The sequence below is a fragment of the Pleurodeles waltl genome, chromosome 8, assembly GCF_031143425.1.
Source record: "Pleurodeles waltl isolate 20211129_DDA chromosome 8, aPleWal1.hap1.20221129, whole genome shotgun sequence".
Taxonomy (NCBI): domain Eukaryota; kingdom Metazoa; phylum Chordata; class Amphibia; order Caudata; family Salamandridae; genus Pleurodeles; species Pleurodeles waltl.
This window is the reverse complement of record NC_090447.1, coordinates 772340574-772367431: the sequence shown is the minus strand read 5'-3', so window position 1 is coordinate 772367431 and position 26858 is coordinate 772340574. Positions and strand designations below refer to the sequence as shown.

At 43.7% G+C, this 26858-nt stretch overlaps 1 protein-coding gene across 1 annotated transcript; it reads right to left on the bottom strand.

Annotated features, from left to right (window-relative positions):
• Positions 1 to 14757: 14757 nt before the first annotated feature.
• LOC138249162 (histone H2A-like) lies at positions 14758 to 26353 on the bottom strand. The gene is made up of 2 exons (XM_069203170.1): positions 26201 to 26353; positions 14758 to 15261 (listed from the first exon to the last, which is right to left on the bottom strand). Exon 2 carries the CDS (start codon positions 15250 to 15252, stop codon positions 14842 to 14844), a length of 411 nt encoding a protein of 136 aa, XP_069059271.1. The 5' UTR covers positions 15253 to 15261; positions 26201 to 26353; the 3' UTR covers positions 14758 to 14841.
• Positions 26354 to 26858: the final 505 nt, after the last annotated feature.

The window sequence follows — 26858 nt, the reverse complement described above, 5'->3', positions numbered from 1 at the left end:
GCTGGGAATGGTGGAGAATGAACTTCTGTTGATTCCTACTACTGCTACAAGTACCAGATGTACCAGTTCTCTTTCACCTGCATCGGTTCCTGTCTTTACACAGACTGCTGATGGATATTTTGTTGACGTTGATGCATTCTCTTCAGTCTCTACGGCTACTTTTCTTCATGGTATATGTAAGCTTTTTCACCGGCTTAAACACACATCTGATCCATCCATGGCCCTATTTGTGGACTACACTGACACTGCTTGCTCTCTTCTTGTGGATAGGATTTGTGCTTTTGTTTTTCTTTCTTACAAATGGGCATTATCTTCCTGAATGCTCTGCTGTTGAACTGGTAGATTGAAGCCTTACCTGTCTTCTCACAAAGTGTAAAGAGACTTGTCCCTAGTAAACATTTCTGCTGTCCCAGTTCCTGATGGGATTATTTGAGCTAAGGTTACATATGATATATTGAATCCTACTGAGACTATTCAAATTCTATGTTTTTAAAATTTCTACAGACAAAATCGTCAGACCTGGCGTTGTGCCTGATGACTGGGATGTGAAAACATTTGATTCAATGCCTTCTGAGCTTGAATATTGTACTGTATTTGAAAGTGAAGATATGTATGTGAACTTCGTAAATGATGGCAAAATGTTTTGTTACCATCATTAAGCACACAATTACCTACATAGAGCTAGGAATGCACGTATAATTTTTTAATTACATATAATGGGAACATTGTCCATTTCCACCTGTGGGGAGTTCTAAAACATATTCAGAATAAATCACATATTTCTCTGGGCATGATACTACTGATCCTGTATCATATCATTTGCAATTATAGGCAACAAAAGCAAGAAAGATATGCTGACCATACTAAATGTATTTATTTAAATTAATTTGTTTCCCAGCTAACCATCAAGGGTTATGAATATCGTAAAGAGACAATTAATTCAAAATCAGTTAGGGGAACAAAAGATTGGCATGTACAGGGTATGGATGCCTTATTTAAAGCATGTCTGATTCCATTACAGATGATTTTTCTTAATGACACTATTTAGCAGACAGCTTGCCCAGGTCTATTGAAAGTTAAAGATATTAATATGCCCAGTATCCCGTTACCTGCAAAAATTGACCATTTGGCAAAGTTTGATAAATTATACAGAAGATCAGCTCAATGGTATGGTCAGAAATGGTACATTTGATTCTACACTTTCAGGTCCCAACTGGTGGTTATTGTGGCCAGTGGACACAAATGGTTGTCATGCACGTTTTATAAACTCTACACAGGGTTTTAAAGCAAGCAGACTGGATCTGCATTATATTGAGACACAACATGCAGGGATTGTCACTACATACAGCCTGGGCAAGTTATGTCAGCAATGGTTGCAACATCCACTTAGACAGCTATAAAAGAACACCTCTCTCTCCTCTATGAGGATATGGATTGGTATGATTTCTTGTTGGGTCCTAAGATTTCCATGTTCCAAAAGATTCCTGTATACAATTAAATATGGACGCTTTCTCAAATGGAAGCTGTCACACATTTAAGGCAAAAAGATCAGGCGAATTTAAAGGAAGCATTAACCGTTAACAATGGGATAAATACATTGTCCACTCACATTTACACACTTAACAACATTGTGTCATCTGCAGTTGATATAATACAAAATTTCATGTTTTTACAACAAGGACAAAGTTAGCGAAGATCAATAAAATGCAGCTGAGTTGGACATTACAGGTTCTAATATTAAACCGCGTGCCCAGGAAGCACATGAACTCGAAATAATTATTCTTACCTTTCAATCTAACACGCAAACAGCAGATAAGGGTAGAGAAGGATGCAACATACACAGTGCTCAATATAGAAAAGTTGCCTTTTACAGTGGTTGAAACTGCATCAGCAGTGTGTTTCATACATAGAGCAATCTCCCTACCATTATCCACCTTTCTATTCACTTTTTCTTTGAAACATTTTTCAGAAGGTAGGTTAGAAGCTGTAGGGGAGGATTTTATACATGAGGTGTGGGATCTGCCTTTCAATTATAAATGTATTACTGGAAAATAGGAAGTATTTTTCAGTGTTAGTGATTGTGAAACTTCTGTAAGTCACTCAATGGTTTGTAAACAGGTGACATTGCACAGCATTTGCAACGCGTCAGTTGCTAACTTAGCTTTTGATTTGAAGGGGGTTCCCATCCCCTTGATTCACCCATTGTTTGTTACTTTCGAATGGAAGTTACTCAATGTTGAGTGATCAAGGCTGCTGTGGTGTGAGATCAGGTGTCCCATATATGATTTCAGTTTCCCACATAGTGATCTGCTGTGGTAATGTGTTATTCACCCACATGCATGAGATTCGAGTAGCAAGTTTGTGGCCTTCTATTGCTATCTTTAATGCTAACTTTGACAAGCTGTGCCAACTAAAAGCACTATTGTTTCAAAAACACGTGGCTCTTACATCTGCCCGTGAAACATTTGAATTGCAAGTGGCGAGGTCATCCGCCGAGATGCAGTCATCTTTAAATACCAACTTTCCAAGGCATTTTGGTGAACTTGTGTGCTGCATTTTTTTAATGCTTCCAAAATGCAAATGGTGTAGACATTTTTAAAGTGATTGGGTCTGGATTCATCTGCACTTTCCAGACTGTCTTTGGAGTGATACCCTCATTTATACACTCCCTGTTTTCAACTGTTTTTGGAGGCATACCACATGTGTTGGTGGTATGTTCCCATTATTATTTTTGCTCTGCAATGGATGTCTCATTACAAAGCTGAATAGTAGTGGAACTATCCCACATCCCGCTGGGTCGTGAAAGCATGATACAGCACTTTGGAGTATCTTGTTCGGAGGAACTAAACGCCAACTGGTCTTTGTCTTTTCGACCAGACCAGTATGGTTCTACTTCATGCAGCTTGTGTTCTGTTGCCTTGGGTGCCCTTTCAAGTGTGCACTGGAGGTGTGTCTTGAGCAGCAATTAGTACTATCTACAGACATGGGTCTGGTGATATTCCCATTAAGGGTTCATTTCTGGAGGTGTCCTATGAGACTATGGTTCCTTCAAGATGCCTTATATCACCATCCTACATGATATGGACACTATGACTCCATTTATGTTTCAGTCTGGCTCTATAACTACAGGTATTGCGCAAGATGTTCCTTACTCATCGGAAGCATTGGATCATGTCTGTTCCTTCAATTTGCTCACTGAGGCTCTAATGGTTTCGTCATCTGTGGATGCAGAATCCTCTTTGGACTCCCTTTCCATTGATGTATTGTATGACATTATGGCTGCCTTCAATGACTTAAATTTGGCCTTTGTTTTAAAGAAATTGACTATTTTTAAGTGGTTTGTTTTAATTGTTTGCTCTGCTTGTTGGTGTAAACATTTATTGCCTTTAGGATTTTAGACATTTTATTGCTTCTGGTATATCAGATGGGTTCTTAGAATCGGTCTTCATTAACTGGCAAGGGGCGGGTGTTGTGAGGACCTCCAGGACCTGGGTTGGTCACCCCTGTTCTAGCTTAGATTTACAGTTCATACTTTATTCATTTTAGTAAGGCTGCTTTTAGCAATGATTTTTACATATTTTTATCAGCTTGCTTTTATTCTAGGAAACTGAGGAACAAGCTGCTTGTTTAGTTAGCCTTTGCACAAGACATATAATCATTACTTTCTGTCCAAGGCTAAAGAACATGGTACACAGCATGCTAGTTTGTGTTGCCTGTTCAGGAAACACCTAACACCTAGACACAGCATTGCATTGGAACTGTGCTTCCAGCATGGTATGCTTTATTATACAAACAGTGCTCTGACCCAGAGAGGACAGAGGGCATTCCGGCCACAACTATCCTGGGATGCATGCTTTGTGACATGCAGCTTGGCTGGCTCTGCTCTACCAGCCTCCTGAAAGGATTGCATCTACACCACAGGCCGATCCCTTACACTATTTCCAGGTATGGGGCTGGAGCTGATCTCTTAGATTTAGCCAGGCAGAAGAGTACACCTGCTATGCTCTCAGTGTAGACATAGGGATAGATAGGAAACTCTAGCACATTTAGACCCACACCCATCATGGTTTGATTGTTTATCTTCACCATGATCGTACTGCTAATTACTTTGCTTTATCTGCATAATTATCGCAGCTCACTCTTTAGACTCTCAGATTGAGATTGTTTCAATATATATAGAAAATGTATTTCCATTTTTTTTTGTCTCACCTTGGCATGAAAAAGTAACAGCACAAAAGGAGTAAGATCCATTTCTACAGCTTCTCTGTGGAGTATGTGTTATGTTCAGGTTGTGATAATCACCTTTTACCCAGGTGGGTTTGGATGAAGCACTGTGAGCTAGCCAGTAGTTAGTCTGTTAATCACAATATATGGGTAGACTCAGACTCCCACAATTTGTCATTCTGCCATCCTAAGCACACATTCCTACTACCAAAGTAGGAACTGCATAATAAGGGTCTGTTGGGGGCAGGGCACTCCTGACCTGGATTGGATGATGGAGATTGTCTCGGACTGGCGCAGGCCCAACAAGGGCTGCTGGGAGGCTTCTGGCTGTGAGGGAGAACAGGCCAGGAAGGTGGCACGGTTAACCCAATTGGTATATTTAATTCACCTATAAGTCACTAGTAAAGTGCACTACATGTGCCCAGGGCCTGCAAGTTAAATGCTACTGTTGGACCTACATCACTGATTGTGCCACCCAAATAGGTAGCCCTCTAAACATGTTTCAGGCCTGCCATTGCAGTTCCTGTGTGTGCAGTTTTAGACTGCCATTTTGACCGGCAAAAACAAAACCTTTGCTATGCCCAAGTCTCCCTCTTTTAATGCATATGTCACCCCTAAGGTAGGCCCTAGACAGCCAAGGGCAGGATGCATTTTAGTTAAAAAGTTGGACACGTACTTTTAAGTTTTACATGTCCTGGCAGTGAAAAAACTCAAATTTGCTTTCCACTACTGCAAGGCCTATCCCTCCCATAGGATAACATTGGAGTTGCCTTGTTACATTTTATAAATGTAACTTCCAAACAAGAAGGGATAATTCCTTAAGGTTTGGTGCATCTAGAATCCTAATTTAAAATCCTAACTTATGGTGAAGTCGGATTTTAAGTTACGATTCTGAAAATTGTGCTTTTAGAAAGGTGGCATTTTCTTGCATTCAGTACATTTGGTGCCTGCAGCCTGCCCCTAGTCACATGACTCAGTATAGCTGGCAGGCTTTGTGTATTCATCGTAGACAGCTACATACAATGGGTTCTTAGGTGTGACTTAATGGACCATCACTGGTACGATGGAATAGAGAAACTGGACTCAGCCTGACTCGCACCTCAATTGGCTATGTCCTGTCTCCAAACAAAGGGCTGCATAAACCCTATAATTAATCTGTAGCCCGGGAAGGCAGCACATATATTCACTTCAAGGGTGTGTCTCTAGATACTTCCCACTTCAAAGGCACAACTTTGTATAAAAAGAGAATCTCAGACATCACCACTTAGGTGCACTTCTGGACCTGTGGATACTCTGCCAGGAAGATGGACTGCTGTGCTGCTGAAGAACTGCCTTTCTGCTAGACTCCTGCTCTACTGTGCTGACCTGCTCTCTTGCCTGGGTGAAAAGGACTGCACCTGCATCACCTGAACCGAGAGAGACACTCCAGGGGCTAGTTGGCTGGTCTCCTGCTGTGGAGCCTCAGGGACACAACAGGCTTTCAATAACCTTACTCTTGTACCTAGACTCTGTTATCGGAGTTTAACCAAGTCAAGTGGCACCACCCCAGTCCTGAACCTTGGAAGGGGCCCTGTGGTTTTTGCCAGCAGAAATGATGCATCTCCTCTGCTGAGCAGCACATCCCAGAGCAAAACAAACACCTGCTCTGCTGATCGACACATACATGCGCATAACAGACACATCGCATCTGTTGCATGGACTGGGCCAGTTACAAATATCAGCATTGTCTCTGCAGTCCTGGGAACAGACGCATCACAGTAAAGACATAGCTCATCCACAGCCCAGGTCCTCACATCCCTCAATAGTGGTGTTGATGACAGACTCTGCATAGCAGCTCCTCAGAATCGATGCATCGGCAGCTGTGTGCCACATCCCAACGCCAGACTTTGCAGCGTAAGCCCAGTTAACAGGTTCCTCATGACAACAGAACACTGCAGACTTGCCACACTTTTGCTGCGCACCACATAATCAATAGCTCCACAACCAGGAATTAAGGCACTTTGTTCAGCAGGCCTAACTGGGTCCCTGTAACCGGCCGGCCCTCCACTGCAATTAGACAGAACTTAAGAATTTGTGCTGACCCAGTGCACCCAGATGTGGCAATTTGGCACTTAATGCGTATATGCCACGTGCTAGTGTTTTTTTTCTTTAAAAATTCATAAAATTGGCTCTACTGATTAGATTTTAGTATTATTTATTAATTACATTATCTATTTTGTGTGGTGCTGTCACAGTTTTATTGTTTGAAGTGTTGCACACAGAACTTACACATTGGCTCGAAGTATGCCTGACTGCTCTTTGCCAAGCTACCAGGGGATGAGCACAGGTTAATTTGGGGTTAGTTTGTGCCTTACCCTGACAGGGATTGTGGGTGCTGCTTGACCAAGGTTCACACTCCAGTCTACCATGAACTAAATTTTTTAACAATCCCGACAAGGATTGTGATTGTTACTTTAGTGGGTACGTACCAACCTAAACTAATCAGCAAATTTCTTACATTGTGTTTAGCAGTGGGGCCCAGGACTTGTGTTTTGCCATACCACTCAGTGGTTTGAGTTCAAATAAAAATCCTTCTAATAATCCAGCATTATTCGATGTTTGATTTTTAAATCATCCTCTAACTAGGCATTTTCACTTTTAACTGAAAATCATTCCTACCCTCCTATTTAGAGGATAATTTGTGAAAAAAATGGAAGCTTGTCTGAACAGCACTGAGATTCAACATTGAAGAACTGAAGAAACTGTAAGGAAAGAGGGTTGAAGCTAGCAAAGAGATTCAAGGTGGTGAAGTACTAGATAGCCCTCCACAAAAACAGATGATGAAACCTCCACACATCCTCCCAATGTCAAAACAGTATACAAAAAAAAAAAAAAAGGTGTGGAGCAAATTAGATAACTGAGTCAAAACCACTTTGGTTGCGATTCTGTCAATATTTTCTTGGAGCTCTATTAAGGACTGTTGTGTTGGAACCTTATGCGGGGAATTTCTCCTTATGGAATAGGTGGTCTAACACACTTAGGGGGTCATTCTGACCCTGGCGGTCATGGAAGGGAAACTGGCGGTATCCCGCCGGTTTTCCCCTGGCCATAGGAATCCTCCATGGCGGCGCTGCAAGCAGCGCCGCCATGGGGATTCCGACCCCCTTCCCGCCATCCTGTTCCTGGCGGTTCTTACCGCCAGGAACAGGATGGCGGGAACGGGTGTCGTGGGGCCCCTGGGGGCCCCATAATGATTTTCAGTGTCTGCTTAGCAGACACTGAAAATCGCGACGGGTGCCTCTGCACCCGTCGCACCCCAGCAACTCTGCCGGCTCCATTGGGAGCCGGCTTCATCGTTGCTGGGTCTTTCCCGCTGGGCGGCCTTTTGGCGGTCGCCCGCCCGCCCAGCGGGAAAGTCAGAATGACCGCCACGGTCATTTGACCGCGGTGCGGTCTTCTGGCGGGGGAAACTTTGGCGGGTGGCCTCCGCCGCCCGCCGAAGTTGGAATGACCCCCTTAGTGTCATGCTTGATCATAGACCACCTATTCACCCTAGTAGGGCAGTGCCACTAGGGCAGACTCCACCTCACAATGAGATACACCCAGAAGTTCTTAGATCAAGTTTTCTGGATCCAGTTGGACTAAAAATACCTGACAGACAACCACTGTTAATACATCTTTAATAGTGGTGTCCATTGGTAAGGTTAAAAAAAAAAAAAAAAATCACCAGTAAATGTAGGTATAATGACTCAACACGTCTTAAGACAAAGCCAACATGTTTCTGCCCTCACAACAACCCTAACCTGTTCCAGGGCATTCTTCAGGGCCAAGGATCTCTAACCAAACAGTGAGCTAACTACTGTTCTATCCCACTACTGGAAAGGAATACTTAATATCAAAACACTGAAGTCCTACTTGAATGTCAGTAATAGATCATGGATACCTATTAGAAGAAATAAACAAAGGAATGAAAAAAGCAGATTCACTGGAAATGCTGTATTACCAGCAAACAGTGCATACCAAATTAGTAAACTTGCCTGGTGAGAACCCTGCAAACACAGGTTCCAAGGTACATGCTAATACAGCACAACATGCAGGTCCTAATGCTTATATGTTTAGTGGTAAACTTTGTTAATCATTCCATCCTTTCTTACACTAACCCAAAGGGATAAGGGCCTCTGGTCTGGGGCAGGAATGATGCCCCTTGTAGTATCACACTGCAGAAGAAATAAAATGGGCATCGATTCACGCTCTCTCTCATTCACATAGTATCCAACCATTAAAGGAACCAGCTCTGTGCTTCATATTGCATGTTTGTGCCACCCCAGTGGACATATTATGTAACTGGAGAATTTCAGGGGGCTATTTCTGCGTATATTTACTATACTCAACCGCAGGATATCAAGGGCCAACACTGCGGGCAGGGGAGTGAGAATTATACATGCGCTTCCTCTTCAACTATTCTTGCCACTGGGAATATACCAAATTTAAGAATATTACAAATAGCCTCTGCAGGGAGGGTCTCCAGCTCTATATGGGTAGACTCAATAATGAGGTTATCCAAATAATCTCTGCGGGCAGGTTATAGGACTACAAAGCGTACTACCGCTGTAAACCCATGTATGGATGTAATTCCTGATAATATGCCAAAATACTTGCGCTCCGTTGTGTAGGCTCGATAATTAAGTAATCCAAATAATCTCTGCATGCAGGGCAGAGGATTACACCATGTACTGCCCCCAATGACCCATGTAAAGATCTCATTACTGTTGACAAACTGCCAACTATTGAAAAATGACAATATGCCAACTTGTAAGAAAAGAGGTACGCACGAACAGGAGACCCAGTGTTGTGATGGTCCTCAGTGCCGCCCCTCACTTACCTGTCAAAGGGTGCATCATGTTTCCACATCTACTTCCCCCTCCTCCCAGCCGCTTGCCTGAGTGTAAGGAGGAAAGTGTACTCCACTATAAGCGCCTGCATGCAGTATAGTAACATGTGGAACACAGGCCGTGTCATTGTTATGCTGACGTTTGTCAGGGTACATGGAAAATGGAGTCCCATGCTTGTCTGTTGCCATTCAGCTGGCGCTCCTAACACCAGGGGTGTAAGATTCCCCACTCTTATTATCCAGAAAACCTTATCTAAGAGCTCCCTCTGGGTGTATCTCACTGTGAGGTGAGTCTACCCTGGTGGCACGGTCTTACTAGGGTGGGGATAGGTGATCTATGATCAAGAATGACACTAAAGTGTGTTAGACCACCTATTCCATAAGGGGGAATTCCCCAATAGGTTCCAATACCACAGTTCTTAATAGAGCTCCAAAAAAATATTGACAGAATCGCAACCAAAGTGGATATGGTTCAGAGTGATGTAAATTCCTCTACTCCTTTTGTAGATACATAGGACTAGATAGCGCATGGGAAGATGTCCACCTGCTACAGTCTACCACATAGGAGCAAGAGGATGATGGGGCAGAAGATGAGAAAGGAATTGAAGAAATACAGGAAGAATATAAGGGTGTCCCTAAATAGACTCCGTGCAAGTGGAAGAGGTACCCGTAGGATCCAGTTCGCCTACCTTGTCCATTGCACAGAGTAGTGGGTCCTCTTGCAGCTTGACCCAGTCTGGGCTAAACAGGCAAGCAGAAAACTCCGAAGCTACAACTGGCAACCCTTGGCCTGGAGGATTTTTGCTTTAGCTGCTGAACTGAAAAGCAGCAGGCAACTTAGCACTGGATAAGTTAGGTTTGGCCTTGGAAAAGAAGGCTGTGCTCACCCTTAACAGAGGCTGGCAAGAACTGGACTTAAGAGCCAAGAGCATATCGGAGTCCAGTGAAGTGCCCATGAAAAGTAATAGTTCACATCACCCAAAGAACTGGTGTCTAGCTATGTGTTTTGGGGCGGGGGAAAGAGATTATCACCTCAATAAGTGGTGTTCACCATAGGAGGTTGCCCAAGAAGAAGACTGGGGGTCTAGTTTGCAGAAGCACATGCTAATTGCTAAGGGGGGGGGATTCCCTGTGTCAGAAGTAGCCGATCAGAGGAGATATACCTGAAAGAAGCCCTTAACTAATTTGGTTTGACCCTTGAGAAGTATCACATAAGGTTCAGAGATTGCCAGAAGCCATCATATCGACCAGGTAGATGTTGTGGATTAATCTACTAAGGTGCTGGGTGAAGGGCAGCAAAGTAAATGATTAGGTGTGAGAACCCCATTTAGAGGGCCATGAGGCACACTGGGTTCATGAGTCACTGTACAAGTCCACAGGGGTCCCCATTGCAGCCTTTCATGTGTCCATGCCAACCAGATTAAACGTCTTGCTTGGTCCAGCAGTCCTAGAGGGGACAGTCTCTCCACTGCACCCAGGCTGCCACCCAATCAGCACTGCAGACCGCCCTCAAACTCTTAAACCAAAATTTGTTTCAAACCCAAACACATTCTGCAAATGATAGTGGCAGACAAAGGTGTTCTAGGAAGCCAAGATAGTAGCATGGCAGATCTCAGCAATCAAAACCCCTATAGACCACCCCAGGATGCGGACACCCCACCCTCAGCCATCAAAACCACCTTCTGAGAACTGTAAAGCAAGTTTTGACACAAAGGCAGAGTCCAGACGCAAAACCCCATCCTCCAGAAAGGAGGGACAGGGCTCCTGGAGCATAAGGCCTAACTCACCAATGCCCCCCCCCCCCCCCCACAGAGGACACAGCCACCAGAAACACCATCTTGAAGTTGACAATGTCCAACATCCAAGAGCTCCAAAGGCTCAAAGGGCCAAAAATCAGTCTCCTCATAATGAATGTCAGGTCCCAGAAACAAAGCGGGGTTTCACTACCAGACGAAAGCCACAAAGCAAATGAACCACCAAGTCATCCACATCCTCCAAAATACACCAAGGAGAACAGAATGCTTTAATGGCTGCCCACTGGGTGTACAAAGTGGACACCACCAACCCTCTCAAAACCCTCCCACAAAAATTGAAGGAGTGAGCAGGGAAACAGTCTAAAGGAGACACCCACAAATAGGCTCACCCCACTGTTAAGTTACACTAGTGCAGATTATACTACTAGAGTAGCTAGTCTTCTACAGTACTGAACCCAATCATGGCTTGTCAGACACTTGCATTGTAACCCCCTCCTCAATTTTCTGACTGGCAGGTGCAGCAGCCATAGAGCCAGAGGGTACAAACCAGAGAACACAGGGAGCAAGTAAATCAACCAAGGACCCTGGATAGCCATCAATTTGAAAGTGGGAAACTAATATCTGGGGCCAAAAAAGAGCCACCATGATCCCCACCTGGGACTTGCCTAGTGAGAGGCAGAAACTGGGGAAATCTATGCCACTGGAGAAAATTCACACAATAGGCAAGCTAGCGGGGGGGAATTGTCAGAGCATCCACCTCCCTCTTTTTTCCTCCCCTCTCTACCCCCCCCCCCCTCAGTCTCACGACAGACCATGAAGGAGCCAGTTGTCCAGGTAAGGAAGAGGTGTCACCCCTGACGATGGAGGCAACCAGAGGCACCAACATTTTGGTGAATACCCTTGGAGCAGACTGCAGGCCAAACAGCAGGACTATGAACTGATAATGGGCCTCCTGGAGCATGACTGTCAGAACTGCTGGGAGGACAGGTGAACTGGCACACAAGTGCTCTAGAGTGCACATGAAATGCCCCTGCACCACTAGAGGAATTATGCACTGCAAAGTGAATCTTGAAAGTCACATGGTATACATACTTGTTCAGAGCCTTCAAGTCCAACACCAGTCAGAAGCCCCCTGTCAATTTCACCACCAGGAAGATAAGGGAGTAAAAGCCCAGACCTCTCCAGAGGGGGCTCCACCTGAATAGCTTGCTTCTGTAAAAAGAGAAAGAACTCCCCTGACAAAGGGCATTCCGTCTGGCTAGGTTGGAGTGCCATGGAGTTTGGCACACCCATGAGGGAGGAATCTCCTGAAACTTGAGCTTGTAGCTATGCTGAACAGTGTCCAAAACCAAGAATATGAAGTAGATGCCTTCCAGGCCAGGAGGAAAGCTCAAAGGCAACCTCTACTGCAAATACCTGCTCCCCCATATAGTCGGGAACTAGGTTTGGAAGGGCGAGACTTGGGCTTCTGCTCACAACCACATCCTACTGAAAACCTCTTTGGAGGTCTTCAGAACCGACTGTGGGGCGCAGTTGGGACTTGCTCTTGGAAAAAGCACAATCTCCAGCACTGGACTTAAGGGAAGAATGTTTTTTCCCCCTCTTTAAACAGTGTGTAAAGTTTATTCTCCAGTTCAGCCCCAAACAGCACCGACCCCTGGAAGGGCAACTGCAGTGCTGAAGACTTTTGGGCAGCATCCATCTTCCAATTCCTCAAAAACAGATTCCGATGAGGAACACAGGCCCCCCCCAGCAAGAGCAGAGGCCTGCACAACCAAGGACACATCAGATAGAAACTTGCCCAGTCACTCAAAATCCAGAGCCCCAGAGCAGTCTGAAGACTCATCCAACACCACATACAGTCTTGAGATCTGAAATAAAATAACGTGCTACATAAGTAGCAGATACCAGCATGAAGAGCCAAATGTGCCCACAAGTACCCCTTCTTGAGGGAGACATCCACCTGGTCATTGTGAACCCAGAGCACTGCAACCTCAGCCAATGTAGTACTACCCATCAAACTGGCCATAAAGGTATAGACCTGGATTGAGTCCAGCAAGTCCTTCTGCATGTCACTTAAGGGATACAGCTTGGCCATAAGACAGGTCATCATAATTTTATCTGGATCCTACCACTCCCTGCACAGCACCTTGTGGATACAAGGATACACAGGATTGGAACTCTGAATTGGTACAACAAAGACGATTCTGGAATTTCATCCTCCTGAAAAGCCCATGTTAAATTTGGCATGGTGAACCAGGTCAGGCAACTTGTCCTGTGAAATGCATTTACCTCAGGGCCTTCCTCATCTGAGCCTGAAGGAGACCAGCACAGGAATGACTGTCTCCCAGCCTACCCCCATCTCCAACAAAGTCTCATGAATGATCTGCTTTACCAGAGCCTCCTCACCCCCTTATGCTGAGTGGGAGCAGAAAGAGAACTTGGGGAGGAAGAAGGATGAAGACGACATCGCTACATGTCACGATAGCAGGCTAAACCAGAACACAAATTCTGCCAGGCAGAACTCATTGCTCCCCCACCCACAGGGACATTGTGTCTTGAACAGTGCAAAAGATGCCAGGAAAGGACACCATGCTGGAGAGGAGCAGTGCTTGCCCATGCATGCCTTAGATGCTGCATAGTCCAAAACAGAAAGCCAGGCAAAGGTGAACTCCACCTGCTTCCTGTACCCAGCAGCCCAGGGAGACGTGTGTACATGACTGCGTAAGTAAAACAAGGTGGCAAACTGCCCAACCAGTGGCCACACCTTGGAAAGCAACAATGCAGCCCCCAGCAAGCCGAAAACAGAAGCAGACCTCCACATCCTGCAGGAGGATCAGAAGAACATGAACCAGCAGCCACCCCAGCCATGCAGGAGCTGCTCCCTCCACTCCTCAGAGGATTGTGCAACAGGACAAGAAAAAAAAAAAAAAAAAAAAAAAAAAAAGGGAATGATGGGTAAGTACCCTTTATGTACTCCCAGAGAGATAGGGATGGGGTAAGGGACTCTGCATTCCTAGTGTTTTTTATTTCTTGCTGGAGATAAATCTCTCTATGTTGTAATGAATGGAGAAGGACTGGAGGGACCTGGGGTATTTTCTTTGAGGCAGCAGGCACCCTGGCAGAAGTATTGTACAGGTGAGGGAGGGAGAGATCTAAACACAGGATTCCTGTCCTCCATTTCAGTGGAGGAATCCCAGATGAAAGACGACACTACCCTGATGGAGTTTCACAAGCAGTAGGGTACTGCTGGTTATGAAAGTAGCATGCCATGCCCCACAGCTCCTGCCCACTTCAGCCTTGTCCCCTACCTCCCAAAGGTCATAAGTCCTGCCTTACCAAGCTGGTGGCTTTCTTCTGAAGCCAGAAACAGCAAGGTTTACCTGGAATTAAAAAAAAAAAAAAAACAAAAAAAAAAAAAAAAATACACACGTGTATTCCAGTGCAAAATATAACTCACTACTTCTCGGTGTACCTGGCTTGGTAATGCATTCCAACCCCCAGATCTGAAGACCTAGAAGTTTCATAAGCCTCCTCAGAGTAATCTTAAATCCATTATCTGCCTAAAAGGTGTTACCAGGCACAGTATGTTGACTGGGGCTTCCAAGGGAACAGTTTGAATGTTCTCATTGTTCAAACCAACCTAACCTTAAGCACCTCCTGATCCTAGCATAGAAGAGGAAGTTCCTCTATGTTTACTCAGGGAAGTGTTCAGAAGCCACCTTACTACATTCAAGACAGTGACAGATCTAGTACAATCCTATTCGGGCAAGGATGTTGGAACAACCTTTGCAACAAATCTATCCCAAGCCACATAATAAATGTGCAGTCTTCAGCTATTCTGCTGTATCATGCCTAAAAATCTGTAATATAGCATGTAAATATGCCAGGCTGATTGACAACTTCACACAAAGTTATTAAAACATTTTATTAAATTAAGCTCTAAAAATTGTACTGTACATGAAAGTGCATTAAGTAACAAACAACCAGGTTCTAAAATTCTAGAGACTGAACATCTTTCGATTCTGAAGTTCCCTTGGGTGTCTTCTTGGGTAGAAGCTGGGTTTGTATGTTTGGTAGCACACCGCCTTCTGCAATGGTCACACCAGAAAACAGTTTGTTCAATTCCTCGTCATTCCTGACCGCCAGCTGCAGATGTCGAGGAACAATCCTGGATTTTTTGTTGTCCCGGGCAGCATTTCCAGCCAGCTCCAGCACTTCTGCAGTGAGGTATTCCAGTACAGCAGCGAGGTAAACTGGAGCACCAGAGCCAACCCGCTCTGCATAGTTACCTTTCCTCAAAAGCCTGTGGATGCGGCCAACTGGAAACTGCAGACCAGCCCTGGAGGATCTAGTCTTGGGGCCAGCCTTCGACTTCACAGCTTTTTTGCCACGTCCAGACATGTTTCAGGCCTGCAAATATCAACAAATAAGTACACAGTTAGAACTGGTTAGAAAGTAAGAGGTGAACAGCCAATCTTACTTCAACATGGCCAGCTCTAGGTCAGATTTTGGAAATGTCTGCATAATAAGCATGCAATTAAGCTAAATAAACCTCATTCACATAGCCCGTTCTTCTGACAAACCTTAGAATGGTCTGATCCAACTGGACCAATGCTTAACACCCCAGAACAAACCACTTTGTGAATTTAACTTAAAATTGATGTTTGGGGCGGGGAGTGAGATAACTGGAGCCGATTGTTAAACATAACACCAATACTGCCAAATTTAAGACCAAGAAACTACTAGCTTTGACCATTTGTCAGCAGTTCACACAGTAGTCTTCTACACAGTCTCCAAATTTAAGCACGCGTTCACACCCAGCCAGAAAGGTTTTTAACAGAAGGATGAAGCATTGAAGATAGATTTAAAAAAAAAAAAAAAAAAAAAAAAAAAAAAGTCACATGCATAGCTTTGGTTGCCACTTTAAAGTCAGATAACAGCAGAGCTCAGCCAGCTACTAGATGCAGTCACTAAAACCTCACTGTTTCAACCCATATCAATTTAGATGGTCCACTTGGTCAGAACAGTGAGACAGGCCCATAGTTGATGGCAGGGGAGAAAAAATACCCACAAACAGCAGTGAACTCTACATGTTTAACTTTCGAGCCAGATTTAAAAGCCAACTGGCTCAATCCACCTACCAATTTCCTTGTAGGTTATCTACATTGTTGAGATATTACTCAACAACTACCAGGCTGATGGATCTGTGCTCTTCCGCTAGGATGTGACACATACAACAGGATAGTTCCAGTTGAGCTAAAAGACTGCATGCCCACATTCACTATCCACTCCCTCAGAACCCAGTTACTTAATGGAGAATCTTCACTTTTGGCCCTGTACAGTGCTAAGCTGACTTAGCTTGGTTAGCACTATACTGCTAGCGTGCAGGACAGGCGCTGGTGTGCCCAAAGTACACAAGGGCAGGTGCAACCCATTACTTAAGGACATAGTAAGTAAACACCCCACATCAAATGTAACGCTAACTTCTGTTTTACATTTATATGTTCAGAAAAAAAAAAAAAAGTGTAAGAAGGTACAATATCCTAGCCAAAGCAGAGAACACAGACTCTGCAAACTGGTGCCCCACGATCTAAAAAAGTTTGGATGACTGTATGATGAGAAGTCTGCCAACCCCCTAGCACGTGCAAGTTAAGCAACAATAGAGCATCAACTGGAGGGAAGAAGGAAAAAACAAACAAATCATAGTATGTCCTGCCACAGTCAAAGACACCCCTCCCTCCCCCAGCTATTATACCATCAAAAAGCATTACTACCAGAAGGCACTTTGCCTGCTACTCCGACCAATGTAGAGACCACCTTTCATCCTACCACAAGTAGTTTAGAGTGCTTGTCAGTAGACAAACTACTTCACAGGCTTCGGAAAACACATTTGAGCCAGTCGCAAGGCCTCTAGATGACTTTCCAGTAACCATGCCAAAGGTCTTGGCAGACTCAATGACAAATTATCCAAGACATTGGCTGCCCACTACTTCTGGTACGCCACAGTTGAGGTCGGCAACTATTCTAGACAATGGAAGCAGCCATCGAGTTCTTCAGACAGTCATGGGAGGATATATACATTTAAGTTGCTCCAATTCCGTGGACTTGAGCCATGATGAACTTTTTTTCCATCAGAGAGGTTTCCTTTTATCAGTATGCAATACCAAGCAACGGTGGGTATAAAGGTGCACAAGTGCAGTACAGATCAAGGAACACCACATCCATATGGGATAAGATTTTTTTTTTTTTTAAATACCGACTTCACCCTTAGCCCCACTCCTACAAATCACAAGGTGACCACAAATGGCCATTAAGACTGGTGCAGAGACAGCAAGGTTGCCTTTGCCAGTTTGCAAATCTTCTTGATGTGTTTTGCCAAACCATAACTAAACACTATTTTTAAAGTGAGAAAAAATAAAGGTAGGAATATTGGGGTAACACAACAACAGGTACCCCTGTGCTTCGCCAACAAGTTTTCACATACGTTGTTACCCCACCCACAAACTCCAGGATACACTTCTCTGGAGACGCCACAGAAAGGGTTCATATAAAACCCACATCTGGAAGAGATCAGAGCTGCAGAAAGTCATTTTATTTCCCACCACTCCCATGTGTGTAACATTTGTAATATTTAAGATTGTGAAAGCTAGTTCAGTTACTTGAAGAAATGCTACTGAATGTTATTATGGCAGGTTGAGATGGTGACTATCAAGAGGGATAATGACAAACCTAAGCACTAGGTAAAATAGCTACTCGATATTGGAGCAAAAGCTTCCAATGTTGGTCCATGCGTGTAGTCACCTTGTGCTACATGGTCAATAAGCACACAAACCAGGGATAGGGTGTTAGACAAGCATGTTTTCACATTTTCCTGAATGCACGGAACAAAAAAAGTTTACCAGGGACAAGTTTGCAAAGAGTTACATTAAAGACTTCAGCGTACTGTGCCCAGGGAAGGCTTGGGGAGATGGGCGCAACCGCACAGAGCCCTGACCTTAGGGGAGGAGGCATCATTTTTAAGCAATAAAAATGATATTTAAAAGCACCTAAGGCAAAGTACCATGTGCACTAGCTGACAGGCAACAATAAAAATGTCAAGGTAACTCTTGTGATTAATGTTTGACAGAGAGATCAGAGTCTTGTCCAGTGGCAGCTTTAACTCTCCATAAAGTAGAGCAGAGGTTTATTAGGCCTGCTGCAAAGAACAGATCTCTATTTTATGTGGATAGCTGAGTGGATCAGTAAAGCCAGCCTTAAATAATGAAGTGTAAGGGAGAAAGGGGCTACGGAGAGGTGAGGGGCACTTTGGCCAGGTGGTAGTGCAGAAATAAAATTAAAATAAGCCACACATGCTTGTTGCACATGGCACCACCATGCTAGAGTTGGCCCAGACTGCCATTGGAAACAGTCGGTGCATGTGGCACTGCAGTAGTTGATTGACTTACAGTAGCCAACAGAAGGAATACTATGTTGATGCGACCTGCAAATTAAGATCAAATTGACCTCACTCACATCAGTTAGTGAAGTAACTGTTCTAGGGAACTTAATAGTAACAGAACAAAGCGGCAAGCATATTGCCACTTAAGGCAGAAGTAAAGACTGAAAGGCCAGAAAAGCCAATCCATAAATGGATTGACCATTTGGAAGATCAGGTTTACCTCCTTCATGTGGCATGCTCTCAAGATACCAGGAAATGCGCACCTTTGTATTGTGAAGATCAGATCAAGTACCTTAAGAAATCTTAACTACTCAAATCTCAAGAAATACATCTTCCAAATTCAGAAGATGAGTTCAGGATAAATAGGTTGATGGACCTAAAGTAAGCAAGCCACCATACAAGCCCCGCCCATCATACCCAGATCCCATTTCTGAGAGTGGAATGGCCCAATCTTGCCTCAGTGACCCACCCATTGCCAGGTTCTAAGCTAAGAGAAATAGCAGTACATTAAGTTGGGGCAATGGTCGACATCCATCATGACTCTTGCATTATTAGAGCAAATATGTAATTTCTGGACCCATACCAAGAAGTGGATTAGATTTAGACAAGTCACATCCATACAGCAGATATTCCATATGTACCAGGCATAATGTTAGCAAGGGGGGGGGGAAGGAAAGAAGTTATGGCCCAAAGAAATCCAAGATGTCATTTTCTCCCTAAGATTTTTAATGCTTGCTCAGAGCAGATGTCAAAGGAGGCTCACATTGGTTTCAATTTGGCACTAGTCCAGCAAAGCACTGAACTATTGTTAAAAGAAATAAACGTTAGTTCCTCAACTACCGCCATGGTGCGCCGTATTTAAAATATGGTGCACACATGGTGGCCTTAGGGGGGTGGTGCCAAGGGGCGCGCGAAAAGTGGCACTACATTAGGTGCAGCACCACTTTTCATAAATCTGCCCCCAAATGTCTGTTCAAAAGGACTAAAACAGGTTAAAGAAATTCCATGTTGCTTTCAGGACGACAAGATACCAAGGGCACCATTAGCTCTATGTAGCTAGGTTCCCCTAGGAGCATTTTAACTGCTCAATTGCCACTGGAAGCAAGGATTACAAAATTCAACTGTCATGTGCCAGACTATATGGACTGGTCCTGGCAAAGTTTAGCCAGGAGGGTTCTATAGACTACCAAATTCAAGACTGTCAGTAGCGCCCCCACCCCCTCCTACATATGTCAGGTATCATAGGGTAGTTTATGGTTAGAGTTCAAAAGGCCTGGACCATATTCAAGTGTAACGTGATTTGGACGTCAACAAGCCCTCCATGAAAAGGAAGCATACATACTATAATAGTCTATAAAGGAATAAACTATGAAATTCACAAGAGGGCAACCTTTCAGTATCTAGGTATCATGTGTCAAAATGCCACGCGGCTAAAAGCAGAAGAGACTTGCCTTATTACAGGGCATTCCGATGGCTTAACAGGGGTTTACCTGGTCTTACCCTACATCTGCTGTCACTTGCATTCCTATTTGATGCACACCCCCCACATGCTATTTAAAGAAAATAAGTGCAGTGCTCCTAGAACATGGCACTCCCATTTCATCAAGCCGAATGTGAAGGTGGCATTTAAGCGGCATCTAACATAGAGCTAGTCTAAAAAGCTTCACAACGCTCTGTGGAAGTGCACTGCAGTTTGCAGCGTGCTTGAGTATGAATATATAGCATGTTGTAACAAACAAAACATTCTAGGAGAAACCTCACATCCTTACCGCACAAGTTATTATTAAAAAATGGCTCAAGTTTGCAAGCTGCTGCAGAAGGTGACTCAATAAGGAAAAGTGCGATGCTTAAGGTCTTATGCAGAAAAGAGTTCCGGGGGTAGATACAATTTAAGAAGCTTTCTATTCAAAAGGAATTCAGTTTGGGTTCAAGGAACTCAAACAGTTTCCACTGTACCGCCCCCTTGCACATACCAGCGCAAGTCTTTAAGTCACCCCGACTACAGCGACCACGACAGAATGTATGGCCGGACCCATGAGCCCTTGTAGTTTAAGAGTTTCAAGCCAGCGAATACAGGATTAAGCCTACGTATTATATGCTATCCTGGAGCACAAAAAAAAAAATAAGGCAACGTCATGACTAAGGAGGACAACAAAAGACAAAATGAAACCCATTTGTAAGACCTAAAAGTTAGTCTCGCCAACCCTACGTTTGATTTGGCCCACAACACATTAGAAAGAAACAAACTTCCGGTTACACATGCAGTAATGCAACTAGTAACCAGTCCAGGTACGCCGACTATCCGGCCTAACCCAGTATGACTGGCAACAGCCCAGGGAACAACTCTTGGGATTAGTTTAGTGACACCCAGCCCGATGATTTCTGATGGACCTACCAACACAGAATTGATTCCTGAGAGGCCCAACCTACAGCCATTAAGTTCGGTCTTTGAGGAAAAAGGCATATCAATTATGACATGGAATCTAGCTGGCCTTGGGAGGAAATTAGACGATACTGACTGGTGTTCGTACATCAACACCCAAGATATATGTCTTTTTCAAGAAACATGGGCTGAATAGCCGATTACCCTAGATGGGTTTCTTTCTTTTAATGTGGCTGCCCAACCTTCTACTAAACTGACAGGTCGCGCCAAAGGAGGACTTTTGATGTTAATAAACAAAACTGTACAGTGCACATATAAGACTCTAAAGTTTGATAGTCCAGATCTGATGGGGCTACAAATTACCTTTCAACAGAATTTTACCATAATTTTTGTTAATGTTTATGCCCGATCGGTTTCGCGAGGGGTTGAGTCCCAAGTTCTAAAACAGCTTCTTGATTTCCTAGACACCTTACAATCAACCTCCTACTTAATAATAGCCAGGGATGTAAACTGCACTTTTGAACCCTCTGTGAAACTAACTGGTCTCACAGAGGATGAAGATCAAACATGGGGGATCCCACAGCTGACTAGTGATAGTAACTGTTTTAATTCCCGTGTAGCTATCCAATTGGCATCCCTTTGTTTGAAACATGGTCTCAGGGCATGTAATGGCCGCATGCCCTCTGACCTGGATACTGCACCCACTTTCAAACGAGGCTCAATTACAAGCGTAATCGATTATTTTCTAGTGGATGTGAGATTGTGGCCCTTTTTTAACGTTATAAAGGTGGATGTTAGAGAGTAGCAAAGGATAATGGTCGCTTTCGGTTCTATGTCAGGTGATGTTTTTGGTAGGACTATGAACAAACAAACTACTTTGGTCCCTATTCCTACCATGAACATCACAGCTACGAAGGTCAGGTGGCCAAAGGTCCAGTCAAATCCCTATTTGTTAGGTGAGATTTACCTGGCTTTCACAGACATTTTTACTCCATACAGTGACTATGATTCCAACGATATCCCCTTCTTGTCCATACATGAAAATATGATCACAAGATTACAACGTATTTTCTATAGGAAAGTTGGGGCAAGACATCAAGGAGCTACTTCTAGCTCATGGTTTGAGGAGTCCTGCCATACGGCCAAGAAAGGATTAAAAAGTGCCCTTACGAAAGGAACCCATGGGGAAATACAACTAGCTAGACGCATTTACAAAGTATCCACCACCCGAGCAAAAAATAAAACTGGGAAGATACAACCTGGCAGGAGTTGTTGGATGCTACTCAATCCAACAACAATAAATTGTTAGGTAAGCGAGAGAAAGAGGGCAGGACTGGTGTAGGAAGCCACATACAGCCAGAAAGATGGGTTGAGCACTTTTTGGGTCTATATGGACAAATTGAGACCCCCTACAATCTTAGCTGCAGGGGAAACAGGCCAGGACCTTCTCTCTATCTCCGATGCGCATCACAGGCCAGATCCCCTTGCAGGGGGCTCACATGATTCTAAGGGTCATATCTGCTTTGCTATCAAAGAAACTGCTGAGGATATTAGTTCTTTAAAACTTGGGAAAGCTCCAGGTCCAGACAAAATTCCGGGGGATCTTTATTCGTCAGAACCAATAGTCTGGACCTGGTACATCAACACACTCTCCAATAAAATTGCCGAAGGGGGGCAGATTCCCATGACATGGAAGGGTGCAGAAATTATCCCTATCCAAAAAAAGGGTAATGTAAACCTCCCGACAAACTATAGACCAATCAGCTTAATTGACAACCTCCAAAAAATATTTGCCAAGCAACTCCTAGGTAGATTGACCCATTGGGCCAAAGATCAGCACATTCCCTCTCCAGGCTGGATTTCAACTAAGGATCAGCACAGTAGACCAGGTCTTTAGACTGGCCATACTGTACTGGAAATACACAGCCCTGGCAAAACAACCATTATACATTGCTTTTGTTGATTTGAGATCAGCATTTGACCTTGTCCTGAGGGAAAAGCTGTGGGAGGTGTTACACAAAATAGGGAGTCCGGCCAGCCTAATCCAACTTTTGAAGCGGTTGCAGGAGGATACATACGCGCAGGTGAGATGGGGTAACCAAGGCGAACTAACGGACAAAATCCCCATAAATAGGGGCGTTCGCCAGGGTTGTGTGTTGGCACCATTTTAATTTACTATTTTTATTAATGAGGTTGTACAGGTTAATGACGTGCTAGAATGATGCCCCCAAAAAATTCCAATCCTTCTTGCTGACGACTCTTATTTCTAAATCTCCCATGGGCCTTCAAACTCTTATCAACAGATTCAACTCTTTTTGCCGAGATTACAGCCTAGAGCTGAACCAAAAAAAAAAACAAGTTAATGGCGTTCCGTTCAGGAGTGCGGAAGAAATGTACTATCCATTTAGAAGGGAACCTCCTGGATAAGGTTTCCTCCATTGATTATCTGGGTGTAAGGTTTACTGATAATCTGAACTGGGCAGAACAGGTCAATAAAAGTGTGGGTCGCCTGCAGCACCGTGCAGCATCAATCCTGCGTTTCTATAGGGGTACGACAGCAAAAACTGTCTCCCCGGCAATTAAGATCTATATTGCCAGAGCACAGGGTGCCGCCGCATACGGCGCTGAGGTCTGGGGTTTTACTGACTAACAGGCTTACTATTAGTGAGAACAGCTTTGCGAGGTCTTTGTGTGCTTGTCCTCCTAGTACTCCTTTAATACCACTGTTCTTAGACCTGGGCCTGAGACACATAGCCGATCTAATTATCTTAAGACCATTATTATATTGGATAAGACTATGGACCGTCCCTGAATTAGACGTTTATAAGACCTCACTCCATGACCTGCTAAAGTGTTCTAACTCAACCACTATTCCCTGGGTCAAACATGTACCCAGATGGTTCAATAAATTAGGCCTTGGCCATTTTTGGGAGGAACCCCATAAACTAGAAAAGGTTCACTCCAATGTACTGAAACGCATATACTGGTCCTATGTATACAACGATTATATCACCCACAGAACCTATGGCACTTTAACAAATCACTTCACAGATTTTAAGTGGTATCCACAATTTGAACCATATCTAGATAATATTCCTGACATCCTAGGTAAAAGTTTATATGCCAGATTCCGTTTTGGGTCGTTGCCACTGAAGTCATTGGTGTGTAGATGGGGTACAAAAACAGATACATGTCCAGCTCGTGGTGCAAAATCTGAAACAGTTGAACATTTTATGTTCTTTTGCCCTGTTTACTCTCTTCCCAGGTCTAAGTGGATCCGTCACATCTGTTACGAAATGGGGATAAGAGACTGTGCCTCTGCTTTGAGGATCTTAAAGTCACCATTCTACGGTTTTAATACACACTGTTAGTAAATATTTATTAGTAGCATGGCGTATACGTAATTCCATTGTTAGGACTGTGTTTTAATTTAGTGTCTTACATTTTTACTCTTTATAAAAACTGCAGGAGGGGGGTCGCAGTCGTATTATGTGTTTTATGAGTACTGAGAATTTTAACTGAATCACATTTTTAGGCATTTACGTCTCCTTACATTTTATATTTATGTGTTATTATTATTACTGGTTTTATTTTTATTCCTATCACTATTGTATATTCACTTTGATGATCGAATAAAGCATGTGTTAAATCTAATCCAACTTCTGTCTAAAAAGCCCGCTTAGACTGCAGCCCAGTGCTTGTTGTTTCCAGTGCTGAGCACCTGCACTTATTTTTGAGGGCCGGGGCTTATTCTTCTGCCAGCAAAAGACATATGGAAGAGACGGAGGGGAAAAACGAAAAAGCACCACAATGAAAGAAAGCAGGAAGCTGCTAGAGTGAGCTAAAGGGGCAGGGAGTGGCTTTATATGGATTGAAGTGGCCCGAGAGGGCTTCAGGATTACCCTGCCCTAGTATTCTGTGCTCGCACATCTGATTGCAGCAGTCGCGCGTGTTTAAGAGGGAGGCTTTCAGGCACCGTCACGTTTTTTATTTACAAATTAAGCACTGGTGCAGCCCACCGACTATACTCCTTCCTCACGGATTGTCTCAGTTTAACTTAACAAAAAGTGCATAAAAAACGTTACCTGTCTCAAACGTTTCAGAGATGTTGCATGACTAAGCTACTGGAGTAATGTCAGAGGTCATAGGATTACAGGTGGGTTAGCATCACAACAGTAAGTGTGGGGTGGTAAGCAAAGGGGAGGAGAAGAGAACATACCCAAAATAAGTATATCAAATCAGGGAGCTATAAAAAGGTTATTAGTGCTGCTGGTACCTATGCTGCAAAATGGTCAGAAGCGAAGGTGTTAGATATCATAATTTTAAGAAGTTTGAAGAGCATTGGGGCAGAGTTGGGTAAGCAATGTAGTATTTAATTAGCAAGGCAACACTACCCCATCATAGAGTGGACTACAGAACGGTTTAGTAGCAAATAATCTATTGCTTGTATTACAAATTTAAGAAAAGGGACAATATGCCACAGCCATAAGCTGAACCCTTGCCGGAGTACCCAGCAAGTACATACATGTCCATTGGGCCAGCTGGGACATTTCGTGAAATACAGCACCAAGAAGCTATAAGACACTCCCACACCTATCCTTGGAAATCTGGTCTCAGACACAAATCCATACAGCAGCTTTCCTTTTTATAGATGTGTGTGTCGTCTATGTAGCCCCCATTCCCACCAGTGGCTGGATCAGCTGCTGCATTGCAAGAAAAATCCATTAAAAAGGCTGCTCGGTGGCCTCAGTTTAGCGGCCGACAAATCTATTGACACCCCCCCAAAAAAATAAAAGAATAATAACACAAACATATACATAGTTCCTCAATCGGACCTGCAGACTCTTTCTGAGCTTCCACTTGATCCACAACAGCACCGCTAAAATACTTCGGGATATAATAAAAATATCTAGGGACTTTAAAAAAAAAAAAAAAATCCTCCACGCTTTTTAATAGTCTAATATTGTGTAAAGCTTAAATGTTCTGCCTGTTGGTTCAGTAAAGCATAATCGATCATGTAGTTCCTTCGTAGGAAAATGATATAGCAGTGGACAGGAACAAAGGCTCCCGCGCCTCCCCCTCCGCTCACACGCCTTTCTAGTGCTTAACGCGTGATGGGGTTACCTGTTAACAATCCCCTCTTACTAGACTTGGAACAAGAAAAGAAAAAAAAAAAAAAAAAGGGGGGGGGGGGGGGGGGGGAAGAGGAAGAAGGTGGAGAAGAAAAAATAAACAACAAATACACACACCCACACCAAGTGTACCGGGATAAAGCGAAGTTTAAGCGACCTCAGACTACGAACCCAGGCGTTCCCTAGTGGTTTCTTAAGAAAAGCTTTTTGCGTGACTTTTTCAAAACAGAACAAAAGCATTACTATTTAAGTTTTCCTCGCAAATAAATCTTTCACTTCTCAACAAAAAAGTAAGACAATGAAATGCACAATTCACTCAGCTGCACTAGCGAGAGCGTCTTGGGAAAATCAACAAAAACTAATAAACAATTTACACACACAAAAAAAATCCAGTACCTTGTAGCTAAAGGCTACAGCAGTTTCTTTAAATCACCAAAGACTAGTGACTTCTAGCTTCTGAGCACCTCCTTTTAAACCCTCATCTGCCTGGCTCCCGCCCGTCTACAGTCCCCGAACTGCCCGCTACTATCACCTGCGTGTTGATTATTTCCACGTGCTTCCCGCGGTCTCTCGTAGGTTCCCCACGTATAGGAAGCTTAATTCTTTTCTATTAATTCTGTGTTAATGTCAGGGATTTAGTAACAGGCCTTATAATATGCCGAACCGAATATCGGCTGATAAAATGGGGAATTAAATACAAATATTTAAATGTGTAGTTTCTGTTATTATTCCTAGGATGACCAGATGGATCCGTGGGTGACACCACAGTGCCATTCCTGGATTTTGTTTTTACATAGTAGTATTATTATCAAGTGTGTTGGTTCAAGCGGCTCAATTAAAAATAACCAAGACTTCAACTCCCAGAATCCATTGCTAGGTTAAATCACATCCCAGAACGGGAACAGTTTTTCCCTGAAGCCATGGAGTCATTTGCTCACCCGAACTATGTCAGCTTAGTGCAGAGATCTCAGGTTTCCCAGTTCCAGGTGTGAGTATTTCATCCACTCCAGTAAGTTTATTTGCATTTTAGAATTGATAGTTGTGATTTTATAAC

What these genes read in the sequence shown, in the direction of transcription:
- LOC138249162 (XM_069203170.1), bottom strand. Translation starts at nt 15,252, where the DNA reads ATGTCTGGACGTGGCAAAAAAGCTGTGAAGTCGAAGGCTGGCCCCAAG.